General features: G+C 47.3%; 1 protein-coding gene across 4 annotated transcripts in view; it reads right to left on the bottom strand.

Annotated features, from left to right (window-relative positions):
• Positions 1–8998: 8998 nt before the first annotated feature.
• The window catches only part of LOC147234534 (cyclic AMP receptor 1), a 66537-nt gene continuing 56147 nt past the window's right edge, over positions 8999–19388 (bottom strand). For all 4 annotated transcript variants that reach the window (XM_086145029.1, XM_086145031.1, XM_086145032.1 and 1 more), the window contains one exon: positions 8999–9794. In XM_086145029.1, coding sequence (XP_086001155.1) covers positions 9630–9794 — 165 coding nt within the window. In that variant the 3' untranslated portion in view covers positions 8999–9629. The remainder of the gene's footprint in view (positions 9795–19388) is intronic.

The following is a 19388-nucleotide window of genomic DNA, read 5'->3' as shown; positions in this document are numbered from 1 at the left end:
GAGAGCGAGAGAAAGGCCAGCAGACAGACAGACAGGAGCGGAGTAGGAAAAAAAGGGGGGGGGGGGGTTGGGGTGGGGGGGTTGGGGTGGGGGCGACTTGGCAGCGGAGGGTCTGGCTGCATTTGCCACAGCTGCTGAAAAGACAGACAAACACAAAGCTAACCGGGGCGCTCCCATGTGCTCACAATAAAAAAAGAAATAAAGTTGAAAAAAAAAAAGGAAGGCTCCTCCGGAGGAGCAAATTGTCCAGAAGTTTGGAGACCGAAAGGTGGACAATAGAGGGGGTGGGGGTGAGAGGAGGAGGAGGAGGAGGAGGGGAAGAGGAGGGCTAGTGTGGATCCCCCCCCCCCTCCGAAATGATTTAAAACCTCACTGCGGCGCTGGGTTTTTGCGGCGATCCAACAGAAAAGCGCCGCTCGGACCTGGAAGGTGAGCGGTGCCAGCTCTTTGTTGTGTGTTTCCGCTGGCAGCTCCGGATATCCCATCCTTTCCTTTTGTTTCCGTGCACCCGAAACACTCGCCCCCGCTCCCTCCTCGCTCTTGGTAGCAACGGTGGAAAACAGAGCGATGCGCCTGAGAAGAGTTGGGTTTCCGCAGCCGGACCCCAGCTGCTAAACCACGGGTCAACGGCACTTTGTGAGCTGCTGTCATTTACATGCTGATCCGTCGGCGTTGACAGGGAACCTGGACCGTCGCAAACTGACTCACGGCCGAAAGGGACGCTTAACTTGTCGTTCGCCGCCGCTTAAACCTTCTAAATGTGCGTCCCGGGCCGTGGAAACATCACGTTACGGGCCACGGTCACGCTAGCTGTCGGCTCGGAGGTTTCACGGCATCGCCCCCCCGCCCCGGGAGAGATTATCAGGCTGCGAGCCTTGGGGCGGAAAGCGTCCGATCGGGGACTCGGCCGAGTGCCGTCGGGGTTCAAAGGTCGGCGGTCGGAGGCCGATCGGGGCCTTTCAAGGTACGGCCTCCGCGTTCTCCCCCCCCCCAATGCCTGACTGGGTCCCCCCCGGGTTCTCCATCTGCCTCCCGCTGTCCCAAAACAGTCGGCAGGTTCATTGAGGACTAAACGGCTCATGGGTGTGAATGGCTGCCTGTCTCTGTAAGTGCCTGTGTGATTGACAGGTGGCTGGTCCCGGTTAAACCCCGCCTCTGGCCCCCGGTGTCAGCTGGTATTGGCTCTGGCTCCCCGCTGCCCCGGTTTGAAGTAAGCCTGAGGAATCAGCTCTAGGGGTTAATGTCATTTAGGCGTCACCGATGTTTCCCCGTCTGACTGGAACGCTTGAAATGTTCAGCTCTCGTCGATGTAAAGGTTCCGCACATCGCAGCTGCGCTCCACCTCCCCGCTGCTCGACGCTCGCCGGCTGGCTGACTGTGTTTTGTGCCATGAAATTGTGATGTGCCACAAGCAGAGCGGCGAGCGGGGATTTTTTTCGCTTTATCTCTGATTCCTGTCAGAAGGCAGACTTTGTTAGTTAGCGATGATTTCATAGTAACTCCGGCGCTGGGGTTTTGTTGATACCGCCGAGGATAACGTGTCCTCACAGGACACGAGTCACTCACGGCTTTCTGTGAATTATGGGGAAATTTGTCAGACCGATACGCCGCCTTGCCTGGAAATTCGCCATTTGGTTTTTGTTTTCGTCCCCGTTTACGTGATGTCAAGAGATCTGTTCAACCCGCGCGCGGTTGACAGCAAATACAAGATTTTGCTTCCCTTTCTTTATCCAAACAGCCGAAAAATGTTGATCTTGGAAGCATCCAGAAAATGCAGCCCCGCTGACACCACACGTGGCGGGGGAGGAGGGGTGTCAGGCCCCCGGAGGAAGGAGGGATGGTGGAAAGACATTGAAAATCGCAGGGTATAACAAAAGGTCTTCCCAGGTTCTCACCCCTCCCTCCCTCCCTCCCTCCGATCCTCCCCACCCCCAGAGGGAGCGGAACACCAAAGGCCCTCCGTCAGTCACCAGAAAACGGGATTAGGACGGAACCTGCTCTGAGGGCAAACCCCGTTCCTGATGCGAAACGGAGCAGAGCCGCGGAGGGGAAGCACGGGAGGGACACCGAGACCAAACCAGACTGAGCTAAACAGCTGCTCTTTTACGAGGTGCGTGTGGTTGGGAGCAGCGTGCGTGTCTGAGCTGCTCCTCTCGGTCAACAATGTCGAAGAACGTGCTTCCCTCCGTGACGCCTGTCACGCGTGTCACTCCGGCGAGGATTCATTCGTAGGTGTGGGCCTTGTAAAAGAGCAGCCAAGCGCGCACGCGCAGGAGTGCGCGTCGGCGGCGGCGGCGGCGCGGAGGGAGCTGCTCCCTGGGAGGTCACAGCCATCCAGCCATCTGCTGCTCCAATCAGACACTGGAGCGGAGGGCTGACAGGCGCACAAACACGGCAAGTTCACACACACACACACACACACACACACAAACACACAAACACAGACACATATACACACGCGCGCACACGCCTGCACATACACACATACACACACACAAGCGGAACGCTCCTTTGGTAAATATACGCATGCTGTCCTCAAAACAGACACACACACAAACGCGCGCACACACACACACACGCGGTGCCGAGTGACACACATTCAGGAGGCCGCCTGCCAGCACACAAGACAGCGCGGCGCTGCGTTCACGCACACACACACACACACACACACAGCCGCCTGGCGCGCACACGCACGCACGCTCAGTTGGCAGGCTCGGATTGCAGGAAGCTCTTTGCACGCAGCTCAGTCCGCAGCAGCCGGGACTAATCAGCACAATCCACCTGCAGATTGTTATGGATCACTTACTGCGACACACACACACACACACACACACGGATCCACACGCGCGCGCACGCACATACACACTCAGAGTCACGTACGCACACACACACGCAAACATCACGTCATTGTGGAGTTGCCTCTTTTTAATTCCAATATCTAACGTTTTATCTCCCCGTTTTTTTTTTTTTTAGGTTCACGACGCTTTGATTCCGAATTATCAACACTCTCTCGCTTCCGGACACGCGCGCGCGTGCGCGTACGCCCGCCCCCCTCCTCCTCTTACCCACACCCCCGCCGGTGTTGGAGGGCTAACCGGTTCCCCACAGGCGCGCCACGCTGAGTTAGCGCGGCCTCACCGGGGATAATTACAGGCTGGCGCGGCGGGGCGAGCGTGGCTCCGGGCCAAACTCCGCCGGCCGGAGAGAGAGAGAGAAAGAGAGAGAGAGAAAGAGAGAGAGAAAGAGAGAGAGAGAGCAATTATTGGAGCACTGAGAGACATGGACCTATAGATTAAGCTCTAATCGATAGGCTGCTACGTTCGTCGATGCGATCAATCAGAAAGGGGGGGGGAGGGTTGCGGTGACGAAAATAGTCGATGCGATCAATCACGTGTGTTATTCCGACTTTGAGGATCGCGGACGGTAATCCCTACCGCGCCAAACGGCGCGCACAGAAACATCCTTTTTTTTCCTCCAGAGCGAAGATTAAAACCTTCAAACAGTCTTATCTGAGAGGAAGGAGAGCGGCGGCGGCGGCGGCGGCGGCGCTCAGCGCAGCACAAGAAAGCTCCCCCGCCCTCTTCCCCCTCCTCCTCCTCCTCCTCCTCCTCCTGCTGCTGCTGCCGCCGCCACCCCTCCCCCTGCTTCCCCTCCCTCCCTCCCTCCCTTCCCCGGCCGCCCCCACCCCCTCCTTCCCTCTCGTCTGTCGGCCTCTGTCGAGTTCCGCTCATAACCTCGCCACCCACCCTCCCAGCTCCCCGCCTCTCCCTGCTTTCCGCTGCTGGCGGGGAGAGCACACACAAATCCGCACGCACACACATAAACGAGCGCACACACGGAACACAAAGGAGCGCATACACACACACACACACACACATACACACACGGAGCGAGCCGAAAGGACGCACACACACAGGCGCGGAGCCGGGAGGACGCACACACCGAGCCGAAAGGGCGCACACACATACACACGCGGAAAGCCGAGAGGACGCACACACATACACACACACACCGCGCCGAAAGGGCGCACACACATATACGCGCGGAAAGCCGAGAGGACGCACACACATACACACATACACACACCGCGCCGAAAGGGCGCACACACATATACACACACGCCTCTTTAGCGCTCTCGCTCTGGGAACGCACACACACAGGCGAGCACGCTGCGTCGACACGGGCTGTGTGAGACGCGCACACACAGGCACGCAGACGCGGGGCTGACGCACATACCGCCGCGCACGTGTACGCACACACACACACACACACGCAGACACACAGCCAGCGTCAATAAAAAGCCCAGCGCTGTGAGAGGCCGCCGGCACTCCACTCCCCCTCCTGCCACTGCGATTAGCGGAGGCTGGCTGGCTGGGGAGAGGCGCCCCTCTGTTATCTGGGGCGGTGGCAGCCTGCGTTGTGTGTGTGTGTGTATGTGTGTCGACGTGTGTGTGTGTGAGGGTGCGCGTGAGCGCGTGCACGCCGGTGTGTGCGCTCCCCGCCCGAGCGAGAGCGGAGAGCGAGATGAATTTAACTCCTGCTTGTCCGGATCGCTGCGCCGGAGGCTCCGCCGCTCGCCGCTTCGCTCTGCGCTCCGGCAGCAGCGCGGCTGGAGGACAGGGGAGACATTGTGGAAGGAGCACAGCGAGGCGGGAAGGGACGTTGTCTGTGTTACAACACCAAGAATGTACACCATTTTGAAACACCGCGCATACGACGCCGATCGCGACGGGGGCGCGATCGCAGACGCCAAAACGACGTAAATAATCTGAGATTAATCCGAGGATTAGAATCATTTAACGTGCCTTCCCCTGAGATTCGGGCCGGGTTTTTTTCTCAAATACGCCGTCGTTGTTTTTTCGGACGACCGGACACGTGACATGTGTTTGCGAGTTGTCAGTTTTCCTCCGCTTCTTATTCAAAGCAGGAAGGAAGCGGAGGAGAAAAACAACAACAACAACGACGCGCGGCTCCTCGGTAATGAGAAGGTCGTGCGGCCGCGGCGCCACGGAACGTGTAGACAACACCTTATCATCCCCCTGTATTGGCCAAAAACATGGAATTAGGTGTTCGAAGAACACCTTTCTTGTGGCGGTTTGAACCCAACGCGCAGTAAATACAAAAAGCCATGGGAGCCCTGAATGTATAAGCGTGTGTCTGTGTGTGTGTGTGTGTGTGTGTGCGTGAAATGATCCCAGGCCAGTTTCTGCTGAAAATGGCCAAACATTAACTGAAAAAAAGGAGAAGACTAGATGACTGGTGTTTCCCCCAGATAAGCCCCTGCATGTCAGATACTCTCCGGCATGAAGCAACAAAAGATAAAATTCACCTGGATTTTTGGTTTTGCATAATCTTTTAGCATTTCAACAAATACCCACAATGCTGCTTGGTCACCAGCAAGGAGCTTACACAAGTTTGGCTGGGAACAAATGATCAGTCACGAGAGCAGGAGTGTGTGTATGTGTGTGTGTGTGTGTGTGTGCGCGTTTGTGTAACAATCTTGCTTTTTATTCACGGCTGTATCAAAATAAGCTGACCATTCATTTACAGACATATTTCCTGTAGTGTTGAGAAAGAAATATTCACATTTTCAGGTAATTTGACATTTCAGTCATCTGTATTTTTAGCCATCGCTGTGACGCTGAATATTCAGCCGCCGGCGGCAATGTGTCACGTCTTGCTTTAGGACAATGGCAGTTTACCGGGTAGTGTCGCGACTGACAGAATGGCGGTCGAGCAGGGAGGGGTCTGGCGTTTCTTGCTTTTATTGTGTTTTCAGAACTAGATCCGAGACATCGCCGCTCGACTCCGACGATGACTGTAAACCACATGAGTCTCAGGGGATTGGGGCCCCCGGAGGGTCCGCAGCAACACCCCGCTTTGACGAGTTGGACACTTACCAACGGCCGCGGGATGGCTGATGGCAACCGGTGGGCAAAATGTGCTTCAAACCATCTCTTCTCATTGCGCGAAAATATTTAGGTGAAATAAAAAAAGTCATTAAGCGGCTTATGCCTTAGGTAACATGTGGAACCGTTTCCTTTTTAACCTATAAAGCGAGACTCGCAGTACCATCATCGCCGCGATGCCTCAGCTCTGAGCTTTTGTGGCACATCGGTTTCAGCTGCTATTTAGCGAAGCAAACAAAACGTTAAGACAAAAACACACATACACACTGATAGTGAAAAAAGGGGGTAAATGCAAAAAACAGGGAAGCAAAATAATACCAGTGCGGCGATATTCCTGTCAACAAATACCACGAGAAAACCGAGCCCCGTATTAATGTATTTGACGCGGATCAGAACGCAAGAGCCCGAAGCTTATTCCTCAGCGCCGCAGACCACAGCCTCAAAAACTACTCAAAACACCCCAAAAGAAACAAAAAAAACCTACTGTCTGACATATCCCTTTATCATAGTTCATTTTAAGGCGAGCCCACAGCCTGCCGGAGACCGAACCACACCAGAATTCCTCCGCCGCTGGAAATAGTACCTGCGCCCTCAAGCTGCTGATGATTGGGAAGCATTTTGGCATTCTTGAAATGGCTGAAACTGGAGCACTAAAACACTGACATGAGGCGATTTCTCCGATAGAGGAAGCTTAGTCGATGTCGTACCTCGGTAAATTCTTCGGATACTGGGTGGTCGGGGCGGGGGAGGCTTCCTAGTTTGTTCTCGAAGGGGTCGTTCCTGTCCGTGTTTGAGGGAAATCCCATCACGGGTCCCTTTTGTACAAAGACCCGTCATGTTCGGTCCGTTTGGAAGCTTGCTAGGCGACGTTTAAGGTCATCGCTAAATAGCCATAGTTTCAAACCGGCGTCCTAGCCGCCAGTAACGGAAATAAGACGTCGCGTGGAGGAAGCGGAACGAGAGAGCTTTACTTTAAACGTTATTTTTTTAAGAACAGCATGTTACAATTAACCTTTATTTAAAAAAAAAAAAACGAAGAAGGCAACCGTTTCCGGAATGAACCACAGGCCTCCGCACGGAACCGACGGCGGCTACTTAAAACATATGACGTCAGAGGCCAGGCTCGGAGATCGCGGAAAGCAGGCGGGCTGCGGAGCTGCGGGGCTGCGGGGCTGCGGGGCTGCGGGGCCGGCCATCGAGCAGCCAGACGCCGAGGTGAGTTCTAGGAAGGGAGTGGGGGGGGAGAGAGGAGGGTTCGTCCTCCGCCACGGCCCCGCCTGTAAACACTGCCGGGCTCTATAAACAACAGACGAGCCTCCCAGCGGAAGGCGCGGGGGAGCAGCCGTCAGGCCCGACACGCTCCCCCGCTCCCCCGCTCCGAGGTGACGGAGCTCCACCTCGCTGTGGATCGTCTGGTGTCGCTGCTGTCGCCTCTCTCTCTCTCTCTCTCTCTTTCTCTCTCTCTCTTTCTTTCTCGCTCCCCTCCTCCTCCTCCTCCTCCTCCTCCGCTTCCCCTCCTCCCTCCCTCCCTCTCTCTGTGCGTCACGGCTGGACTGCAACAATGGATCCGGTTTCTCGAGCAGCGCGCACGATCGCCGTGCACACACACACACACACACACACACACACACACACACACACACACACACATAGGCAGCAGAGGCACACAAACACAGATCTGACAAATGATAGGGTGGTGAGGCGAGGCGAGCTAATAGCAGGCAGCGCGCCTGCCGACATGCCCGTGGGCCGCGGGTGTTAAATTGTGTCCAATTACGGAGCATGCGACGATATGAGGGGGGAATAATAATTCTTCTTGCGTGACAGGGAGATTCACTTATTTCCCGTGCTCTTTATATGGAGGTGGTGCGGGGCTTGAAATATTCAAGCGTCTGCGGTTGAGACATGCGTGTGTGTGTCAGGTTTTCTGGAGGACATGACGCGCAATTTCCATTAATCAGAATCCATTTAACCAGATTTGCAGACAAGGCAGGGGCACCGGCGTCCGACCAATAATTAATATCCATTATTTAAGCGGCTCAAATCTTAAGGATGTTACACACATGCGGAGACGCGCATTTCGCAGGAGGAGGGACAGCGGTAAGAATGATTGCAACGTGAAAATGAAATAAACACACCCGGTCTCAGCTTTGTTATGAAATGTCGCTCCTGCTCATTTATTTGATGGAGTGCACAGTCAAGTGAAACCAGCAACAGCGCCAAAATAAGGGTAGGCTCTTTTGCAAGTGTGATTGCGTGTGCATGTGTTTGTGTAAACCAGAGAGGTGGGGGCTCCGTGTACTGGAAACCCGGTTGCACTCTGGTGTCAGTGACACCCGGCGGAAAAGTTCAACAACCCAAGGGTAAAAAGGGTCAAGTGTCGGTTCATTAGTTCAACCTGTCAGAGAGGCAGCTGACAGGCGGCAGTGTGCATCGACAGTGATGAAACCACCTGGATACGGGGAAAAACCAAACGGGCTGAAGCTGAATATAAAGCGGCTCCATTATCCTGCCAATCACACCTCGGTTCTGACCCCTCACCGTCACTGACAACAGCAATGAGATGATGAACAATCCAAAGCTGCCGCGATCTGAGCTTCATCATTCCCGACCCATTCTGACATGCATCTTAAAGCGAAGTGTGCGCCTGCGAGTGAAGCGGTGGGACTATATTTTATGTCCGACGTGCTTTTATTTTTTCAAGTCGTCATAAGGCTGCTTGTAGGGTCTCAGACTCCAGTCACTCCCCGTAAGAAAAGCAGGCTCGGACAGAGAAAAGCATTTTCTTCACATTCCAGTCCAAGGCACGTATAAAAATAGAGTCCACTTAAATATACATAGTCCATTAATACATTATAGACACGGTATAAAACAGCTGTTGCGATTCATACAAAAATACAAGACAACTTTTCAAAGGAATATATGTGTAAAAGTTAACATCATTAAATCCATAGGAAACCATCAAACAAACAAACAAAAAAACAAACAAACAATACAGTCTCAGGAAAGAGAGACCCCTTGAATGCAACACTGGTGATATTGGACTTATTTTGCTGTAAAAGGCTATTGCCCCCTCCCCCCTCCCCCATTTCCACCGTGCGGCACCCTCTGCATATCAGCTAGGAACCTGTTCGGCACCAGGATTAGTCTCAGCGTGGAGATAGATGAACATGGATGCTTTTACATTACACAGGGCACATTTTAAAGCTGCTTTTTTACCTTGTCTCCTGCAGAGAAGTGAAAAGGTAATTGCTGCGAACGCTAAACTAACACCTTGTTATAATTGCCTTTCAGTGGCTCTTTAGGGTTTTTTTTTTCATTTCATTTTGGTGGAATGCCAAAACGGTGGTATGAGGGAGAGAAAAAGGAAGAATATTATGCAGCAGATGCCTTTAATATTAGGAGGATCTTTAGAGCTTCTCCTTCCCTGCTCTCTCTCATTCTAGTATTGCAGGGGAGCAACTGTACAGCTCTGCTCAGTATGAGTGTGTGTGCGTCTTTAGGATATTAAATAGTAAAGGATGGGGATTAATAATGGAACCTGACAGCTCATCTCCGGCTTCCATCTGCCTGACTTTCCCCCCAATCTTTCCTTCCTCTCTCCCTACCTCTTTTTTCCTCCCTCTCAGTTTCTAATCCGCTGCATTTCTCTTAGTCAGTGACCCTCCTTGGTGCTCCTTCCCTCCAGCTCTTTTGTCTCTTCCTCGCCGCTGCTCTCTCTCAGGGCCCTCGGTCTTTCAGGGTCATGTTAGGCGAGTAGAAGAGTATGTTGGTGTCATCTTCGTCTTCGCTGAGGTCCGCAAGGTCAGTTTGTGTGTAGCGCACTGTCCCAGGGTGGTACTCCCCAATCCGTGTCCTGTCACACAGCCGTGACTGCAGAGCCAGCTGGGGCATACACAACAGACAGACAGACACACACACACATACACACACAGTCTGGAATTATCACAGTTTGAAGATTTAACCCCCATAATAGCATTATATTTATCAGCTGTAACTGACATCTCGTGCTCTACTGCTCGACGGCAGCATTTATTGAACCAGCCAAGCCAGAGATGACCTCAGAATGCTCCGGAACCTACATCCTTGGTGCTACTGCAATGAAAGCCTCCACAGAGAGCTGCCTCCACTAAGAGCCGGTCAACTTCCATGTCTTTCCCAAGTCCGGATTGTTGACAGGGAAAACTTTGAAGGAATTCCATGTTCAGTACAAGGTGCTGTTTGTGCAAAACAGAAGATGGTCGCATTTTGAGATGGAGGAATCCAGACATTAAACCTTTGCAGCCTTTCCCAGAAACGTCCCAGTATTTTTTTTCCCCGAAAGCGGCTATATGAATCAGAGTAGGAAGCAATTTTCTGGGAAATCTGCAGTGATAATTTTGCATCTAGAGACCCAGTTATAATACAGTGAGCACACTGGGAAGGCTGCGCATGAGAATAGCAAATGTCACTAAGTTGCTCCGGCTTGAAGGTGGTTCTCGTTATCGACTCTGTCGATTCGTGTGAGAGAGGTTACGACCCAGCTTTTTATAGACGAGCAAAGAGAAGTAACAGATATGGTCCATGGAACAACAACATTCGCTGGAAACGCAAGCTCAGCCAAATCTGTGTTGTGGAGATACACTGCGACGCATTGAAGTCACGAAATTATGATAGGTGGGATAAAATCCGTTGACGAAAGAGGTCAAGATAATGCGGTTTTGTGGCGGCAGAGAACTGGACCCCATGGCTACCAGTGAATTGGTAAAAGCAAAACAGCCCTACCAAGAAGATGACCTTTGACCTTTTGGATATAACAATCACATCACTCGGTGTGGCTTCACATACATAGCTCATTTGCTCTGCTCCAATACAGGGGCTAAATTAATACTTTTTTTTCCCCCTCATCCTTTATTTCTTTTCTATTTACATGGCAATATCCTGCAGCACTACAAAGCTATAAACGAATGCCAGCATTACGGTCCGTGGCCGTTTGTAAACCACCATAAGAAGAACAAAACTGTTCTCTTATTGGTCATATTTGCCTCAGGGACATTCCCTTTTTTTTTGCAGGAAATGGCTCGGAGCATGAACAGCGTGTGTGGCTAATGAGTTTCAAAAAAATCCTGTGGTTAATATACCGATGTATGTTAAATGAATAAAATATACAGTTCTACTGGAATCGAGAGCAGAAAACAATGTCCTGCTGCATTTAATATGTTGATGCGCCACCGTAAAACCAAGCAAGCAGTGTTAAGCTAGATTGATATGCGTCGCAGACATGAATGAGACAAGCAATGGAATGAGTCGAAATGTGTTTTTTTTTCTTTTCTAGATTCTACTTTCTAGCTTCTAATGCCTGTCAATTGCTCACATTTATTGCAAAACAGACAGAACTATTGACAGTGGACAGACCTGAACAGCCTCTGTTTATATCCCCAGAAACAGTTAGTTAAACAAAAGGAAGCATTCAGAGGTTTTTCATTTGAGAATTTTACTTTGAGGTTATATTGTGTAACCAACATTCTGGCTTATTTGAGATCTACATGGACAGAAAGTGATCAGAAACAACTCAAATGCAACCTGAATTTGCCTCTTTCCTGACAGACATAACGTGCCTATGGAAATTTTATTTTTTGAATACCATGAAAAGATGCAATTTTGCATATGTATGTACATTGACAGCATTAATGTTTAAAGATTATATTTGCTCCGCTTGTGGAACAAAGTTTTTCATGATTACGGGTTTCAGGTAAAGATAGCTGAAAATGATGAACCTTTTGTTGGGTACCAACTTGTTTCTTTGGTAACAATGTACTCATGCAAAGTGTAGGTACAAAACAGATAATGGTCCTTACAACAGAAGGTGGTGCAGCTTATCATGGTTTTGTCCCCTGGCGGCGCGAAAATCATCAACAAGTTCCTTGTTGCTCCATGAAATTGTTGAAGATCAGCTCTGAACTTCATAAAAATCAAAAAACTGGAACATGCTCTTTTTGTGTCTCTACATCCTGATATTTTTTATGTTTCCCTAGTTAACTATGTCAATCATGAAAGTGTCTTCCCATCGTTTAAGTTTACCTTTGGCCCAATTGAATGCGGTCTCACAGACAACATATTTGCCACTTGGCTCAAACCGGGATCAAGCTGAGATCCCTCAGTTTGTTCACATCCCCTTGTGAAAACTAGGTTTTCAGGGGGTATTAATTGATAATGGGTTCTCTTGAGCATGAACGGCTTGATTACTTTTAAAAATATAAATAAACAAGCCACTCATTTGGTGCAATTACCATTTTTGGTTTAAAATAAGAGTTTCACCTTATTTTACAGGCTCGTTATAGAAATGAGTTGCTCACCTCAGAAGGCGGCAGTCAGTTAGGTTATATACTGTATGTATGTATGTATGTATATATTCTATATATACATATACAGTTGCAAACAGAAACATAACGCATTGAAGAACAAGAAGACATTTGAGTTATTTTGACAACAGAAGTTGACCCAAGTTTGAGGTTAAAATAGAAAATGCATCTCTTTTAACACATGTGCATATGGGATATGACTCAACCTTGAGCTTTAGTATTTCGTGGAGCATCTTTCAGCTTTTATAGCTTCGAATAAACATTTTCAAGAAGTGCTGGCAAACGTCTTACACCCTTGGATCGAAATCTTTGCCCGTTCTTCACGTGCAAAAGCCTCAACAAGCAATTGATGGCTTCTGCGCTGAAACTGTCCTTTTTAAATCCCACCAAATATTTTCACTTGGGTTTAAATATGGTGACCAAGAAGTGACTCAAAGGTGTTCCAAGATCTTCTATCTGACCAAGCCTTGGTTGACCTGAAGGTTTGCTTGGGATCATTGTCTTGCTCGAAAGTTTGAGGAACACCAATGTTTAATTTGCAAAAGAAGGCATCGTGTTCCTCTTAAAAATGGACTGATACGTGTTGGAATCCACGATGCCAGGTACATGATCAGGATTGGCAGTTTCTGCTGCAGAAAAACAGCCTACATCTTCAATGATGCCTTCCTGGGCTTTTGCACACCAGAAATACCACTGGTCTATTCGTCTAAACCAGGGGTGGGCAAACTGTGTCCCGTGGGCCACATCCGGCCTACGTGTCTGTTTAATCCGGCCCGCCAAAGACCGGCACAGAATTCATACTTGATGTGAATGATTGAATGATTGGATCAATGAATGTGGGAGCTCAAACAGGAGATTATTTCATTTTTGGAGCCACTTGAGAATTTTCCTGAGCTGAATGAGACAGATCGGGTTTGGGATTTAGCCCGGTGATTTTCAACCAGAGTGCCGCGGCATACTAGTGTGCCGTGAGAGATCGCTGAGTGTCACGTCTGTGACGCGATGACGTAGAGTTAGTGCTGCGCGACAGTGGCAGTTTGGGATCACAGAAAGACGAGCAAGTGACAGTGATGGAGATGGACAAAAGAAAAAAGAAAAGACGGTGAGCTCGAGGCAAAACAGCGAAAGCTATCTTTCATTTGAATTTACTTTTACCGGGGATCACTGTTCCCTTTAAGCCGCGCGTTTGCGCAATCGCGCACTGCTCCAGCGTTCTCTGCGCACAACAAAGCCGAACTGTAAATAAATTAAAGACATTTATTTTATTTACAGTTCAGCTTGGACTTTATTTTGTGCGCGGCATAGATTTGCTGTTCGCGGAGAACACTGAAGCAGTGCGTGATTGCGCAAACTCGCGGCTTAGAGGGAACAGTGCCGGGGATGCAACGGCATTGACTCTGCTGCGCTTGGTGTGTGGTGAGAAGCTATCCATTAGCGCCACGGTGCCAAGCAAGCTTAAACGCCATCTCCAAACGAAACACCCTTCCGTTCAAAACAAGCCGATGGACTATTTTGTACACGTACGTACAATTAATGAAAAACGGGCAATTATTTGGACACAAACCACAAAGGTAAACGAGAGAGCCCTCATAGCTGAACTCATAGCTAAATCAAAAAGGTCCCTCACTGTGGCAGAAACATTCGTACTGCCAGCTTGTAAAGCTTGAGCAAGATCTTCGTGTGCCTCTTTCTACCATTACACCCAGGATATCCATTGTGTGTTCATCGAAACACACCCAGGTTTCACACTGAGTATAAATACATTAAAAACTATATTCATTTTGGTTGGTGGTGTGCCCCAGGATTTTGTAAATGTAAAAAATGTGTCGTGACTCAAAAAAGGTTGAAAATAGCCTTTACTGTGAACACACTGACACACATGAATGAGCTGGACGTGAAGCTACAAGGGAAAAACTGGCTTGTCCATGAAATGCGAGCAAACGGCAGAGCCTTCAAATCCAAGCGGGTTTTATTTTCAAAGCAAATGTCAGATGAGTCTGATATGTAGCGTTTACAAATGCGTTTTTTTTTTTTATATATGTATCGTATCTTGAGGTGACCCAGCCCGTCTGTCAAATTTTAAAAGTCAATGTGGCCCCTGAGCCAAAAAGTTTGCCCACCCCTGGTCTAAACTGTTCCAGTTTGGCTTCATCAGTCCCTTGAACTGCCCCAGAACTATGTAGTCTTACCCAAATATCTCCAGGCATAATCTAGTAATCATTTGATATTCCTTGTGGTGACGAGTGAAATGCATCAATTGAGTTCAGGCATTAAGTCCTTATTCATTCAACGCCTATATAATTGTTGCCACTGTAGCACTTGTACTAGCCCTAATCAGGTCACCCTGTGGGTGTCTAGCTGTCAAACAGTGGGTTTCTCTTAGTTGTCCTGGCTCAGGTGCTGAGGGCTCATGATTGCATTTTGGACTTTCTTTCCCAGCCAGGCAGGTTTGCAACTTTTCCATAAACTGTAGTCCTGGCAATGCTCCCCATGGTGTCGCTTGGAATCTTAAAATGTTTAGAAACCTTCTTAGAGCCCTTAAGGTATGATGAAATAATCTCTATTTTCAGCTTTTATGAAAGCGCCTTTGTCTTTAACATGACTTCAAGAAGCTTTGAATACCTTCATGGGTGGGGATTGTATATGCATCAGAATTCAAGCAAATCATTAAAGGACATTAATAATTATGATTATTAATATTGTTGTTATTATTATAAACCTTTCAGAAAGCTTTAAAAACCACATATACAGGGCTGAAGTAATAATGAAATAGCTAAAAAACATAGCGTAATTTCCGGACTATTGAGCGCACCTCAATATAAGCCGCACCGGCGAGTCAATCACTATCTTGGGCTTCCTCCTGCGCACTAAAACCGTCAAAGTCGTCTTCTTCTGTGTCGAAGTTGAACGCACTCAGAATTTCCTGGTCATTTCATGGTCGATGTGACGAGGATAAATGTTTTAGGGACATGAGGCTCGTTAGCCCCCCCCTCCCAAATCCATATATTAGCTGCATTGTTGTTTAAGTGAAAAAAGTCGCTTATCATCCGAAAATTACGGTATATGGTCACACACAAATATTTTTGATTGCAAAAAAATGTACACTAAATGACCAAAAGTATTCACTCATTCATCTAAATAATTGGAATCAAGGATAATCACTTCCATGGCCACAGGTGTATAAAATCAAGCACCTAGGCACGCAGACTGTTTGGTTTTACAAACATTTGTGAAAGAATGGGTCGCTCTCAGGAGCTCAGTGAATTCCAGCGTGGAACTGTGATCGGCTGCCACCTGTGCAACAAATCCAGTCGTGAAATGTCCTTGCTCCTAAATATTCCACAGTCAACTGTCAGCTGTATTATAAAAACATGGAAGTGTTTGGGAACGACAGCAAGTCAGCCACAAAGTGGTAGGCCATGTAAACTGATGGAGCGGCGTCAGCAGATGCTGAAGTGCATAGTGCGAAGAGGTTGCCAACTTTATGCAGAGTCAATCGCGAAAAACCTCCAAACTTCATGAGGCCATCAGATTACCTGAAGAACAGTGCACAGGGAGCTTCATAGAATGGGTTTCCATGGCCAACAGCTGCATCCAAGCCACGCATCACCAAGTGCAATGCAAAGTGTTGGATGCAGAGATGTAAAGCACGCCGCCGCTGGACTCTAGAGCACTGGAGACGTGTTCTCTGGAGTGACGAATCGTACTTCTCCATCTGGCAATCTGATGGACGAGTCTGGTTTCGGCAGTTGCCAGGTGAATGGTACTTGTCGGACTGCACTGAGCCAAGTGTGAAGTTTGGTGGCGGGGGGATTATGGTGTGGGGTTGTTTTTCAGGTGATGGGCTTGGCCACTTAGTTTCAGTGAAAGAAACTCTGAAAGCTTTAGCATAACAAGACATTTTGGACAATTCCATGGTCCCAACTTTGTGGGACCAGTTTGGAGCTGGCCCTTTCCTTTTCCAACATGGCTGTGCAAAAGTGCACAAAGCAAGGTCCATAAAGACATGGATGAGAGAGTCTGGTGTGGATGAACTTGACTGGCCTGCACAGAGTCCTGACCTCAAGCCAATAAAACAACCTTTGGGAGGAATTAGAGCAGAGACTGAGAGCCAGGCCTTCTTCTCCAACATCAGCCTGAGATGCGCTTCTGGAAGAATGGTCAAAAATTCCCATAAACACACTCCTGAACATTGTGGGAACGTTCCCAGAAGAGCTGAAGCTGTTATAGCTGCAAAGGGTGACCAACGTCATATTGAACCCTATGGATTAGGGATGTCACTTGAGTTCAAATGCGAGTCGAAGCAGGTGAGCGAATATTTTTGGCCATAATGTGTGTGTGGTGCAGGGCGTTAGAGCAGTAGTCCTTGGAACTAAACCCCTAACTGCTTCCCTGGCACTGTTAACTGCCTTCTACTCATGGTTCATCCATGATGTTGTGCTCTATGTATAACCATGTGTGACAATAAAGGGATTTCTTCATACACACACACACACACACACACACACACACACACACACACACACACACACACACACACACACACATGTATATATATATATATATACACACACATACATACCCACACACACAGCACCAAGCCAAGTCCCAACAAACTGAGAAAAACACATCAATTAAATACTTTCCTCGCATTGAGCCGCGTAATTAATTTTATTTTACCACATGTACTCAAAAAGTAAAGGGTCAAAATATAACTTTACACACAGTATGAATAAGTAGGAGGAAGTCAATGAAACGAGGAAACCATAGCTTAATAGCTGTCTTCTCAGCGCAAAAAAACAGACTATCCAGTCAAAGTAAGTATCAGACGGGCGTCGGCATGAAAGTTCACAGCACTCCGCCTACTAAGAAAACTGGAGGACAGATAATCTTTTCTTTTTTTGACTAAATTGTAGATGCCTTGGTAGGTTGTAAAGGGGTTAGAATGTCTGTTAAGAGATCTAAATTGCCTGCCCATCTGAAACCTCTGCAGACTGATATGCAAAAACAATTTTATCCTATTGCTCAAAAGTTGTAAAAAACAAATTCTGGATTGTACAAAGGTAACCCTCACAAATTGTAACTAACACCTCTTTTACTTACTGTATTGAAATAGGCAACAACTGCTTTGGGTCCAGACTGGCACCTTAGTGAAATACAAAATAGTGAATGTCTGGCTGAAATGTCATTTGAAAATAGACTTCCTTGACTTCCTCTTATAGAGTTATCAATTTCACTGATACAGTATTATACTGTAACTGTAAACATAATTAAATCCCAACATTACAAAAACCAAAAATAGGATGGAACAGAACTTGGTGGTTTCCAGAATAGGCTCATAACATAAAAACATAAGCAAAACTCTACATTTAAAAAATAATGAAACAAAAACATTCTAGATATAGATTAAGTCAGGGCCTGCATTATACCCTGTGCATAATAATCATCCAAAATGTAAAATTATGCTGCATTATTTCTGAATAGATGGCACACTAAAATTATGGTAAACCTCTTTCTAAATGAGTTGGTTGGAAATCGCAAGTTTCCTATGCATTGTTTCTACAAATGTTTATCTTCCATCAATACCTTGCGTGAAAATGGCCACTCTGCAACCAAAAATTGTACATAGTTTGTAACACTGGCTTCCCTATCAGTCAACCTGCTGACAGTGGAAAAAGGCTGCTCTAACTCTCCAGGAACATGATAGATGGGATGGACTTAGGAGATCACTTTGCTTTGTCTGAATGTTGTGTGTGTGTGTGTGTGTGTGTGTGTGTGTGTGTGTGTGTGTGTGTGTGTGTGTGTGTGTGTGTGTGTGTGTGTGTGTGTGTGTGTGTTATTGTGGTAAATGATTTTTTTCCATTACAAGAAGGTATAAATAAAACTGCCAAATTGTGGTTTGCAACTCATACTGACCTCACCTCTACTACCTCATTGTGATTTGGGCCAATTAGGTCGTTCAATTATTTTTGCTGAAGTCCAAGTTCGTGTATGATATAACAATCGACTATTAATCCTATTTATGTTTTTAGTACACATTTAGTTTTAAGGCATTAAATTGTGAGTTGTATGTGCTTTTCATCAAAATATTAAGATAACCTGGCCATTATTGTTAAGCATTTTCTGTTTTTGCCCTTTTTCTGCTGAAAACAATAATGTAAGGTATGTTAACATGTTACAATAGAAAGACAAAGATTACTTAAATAGAATCTAAAACAACTCTTTGATGAGAAGAAAAGGACCTGTCCATAATGCCCATGTATGTTGTTTTTTTAAGGTATCTTAACGTGATAGTACCTCTGTGAGGAAATCTATCAGTCATTGAAGACGTCTGTCAGTCACACAGCCAATCACAACTTTGGTAATACAGCATACCTCATTACTTTTCTGTGCTTGGATCATCAAAACATTGGGCTATCACATATTTCCTTGTCCATCCTATCAAACAACCTATATGACATTAGTGTGTAATGTTTCATACAAATTTATTGGTGTTTTAGCTTTTGCTCACCTGCAATTCCTTGTGCTGATATGATATGTTTTGGTTTGTCATTTGAAAACTAAACTATGTAAATTGATCTGGATTGCAAGAATCAATGGCAATTAAATGGCAGAATCAAATAAAATAACCTTTGTTTCACATGAGGTCAGAGGCTGGTCAAAGGTAACATTACCTGAGCTTGGCTGCCTTTTGTGGTGGAAATACATTATGACTAACATGTGCTTTTACCAAAGTTAATAAATGATAATCCAGTGTATGCATAGAAGTGTTACGCAAGGCATCGGATGCATTGTAATATTAAATTAAACTTTCTTGTCCATGAGTTAAACCCTCATAAAGGGACAGATCATAGATCATGTTACATGGTCCTTGTTTGGCATTAAATATTTGCTTTTTGCTGGTCAATTCCTACTTTGGCTAAACATAGCGGCCATTGTTGCTAGTTGTCTGCTGGTTACCAAGGCGACATGTCACACACTGCTGCTTCTTGACAAGTTACCCCAGTGACTCTCCATTGTCTGCTGACATGTGGCAGTAGACTTTCATGGTAAAATGAACACTTAAATTTATTTTTGTCTGCTTTTCACTTTTCTAGACTGTTACTGTGAATAGTACCACGGTAAGAAAATTTAAAAC

This window comes from Fistularia commersonii, chromosome 4 (assembly GCF_037954325.1).
Source record: "Fistularia commersonii isolate RoL2024-O1a breed Wild chromosome 4, RoL_Fcom_v1.0, whole genome shotgun sequence".
NCBI classification, from domain to species: Eukaryota; Metazoa; Chordata; class Actinopteri; order Syngnathiformes; family Fistulariidae; genus Fistularia; species Fistularia commersonii.
Note: the sequence above shows the minus strand (reverse complement) of the source record. Positions and strands in the feature narration are given on the sequence as shown.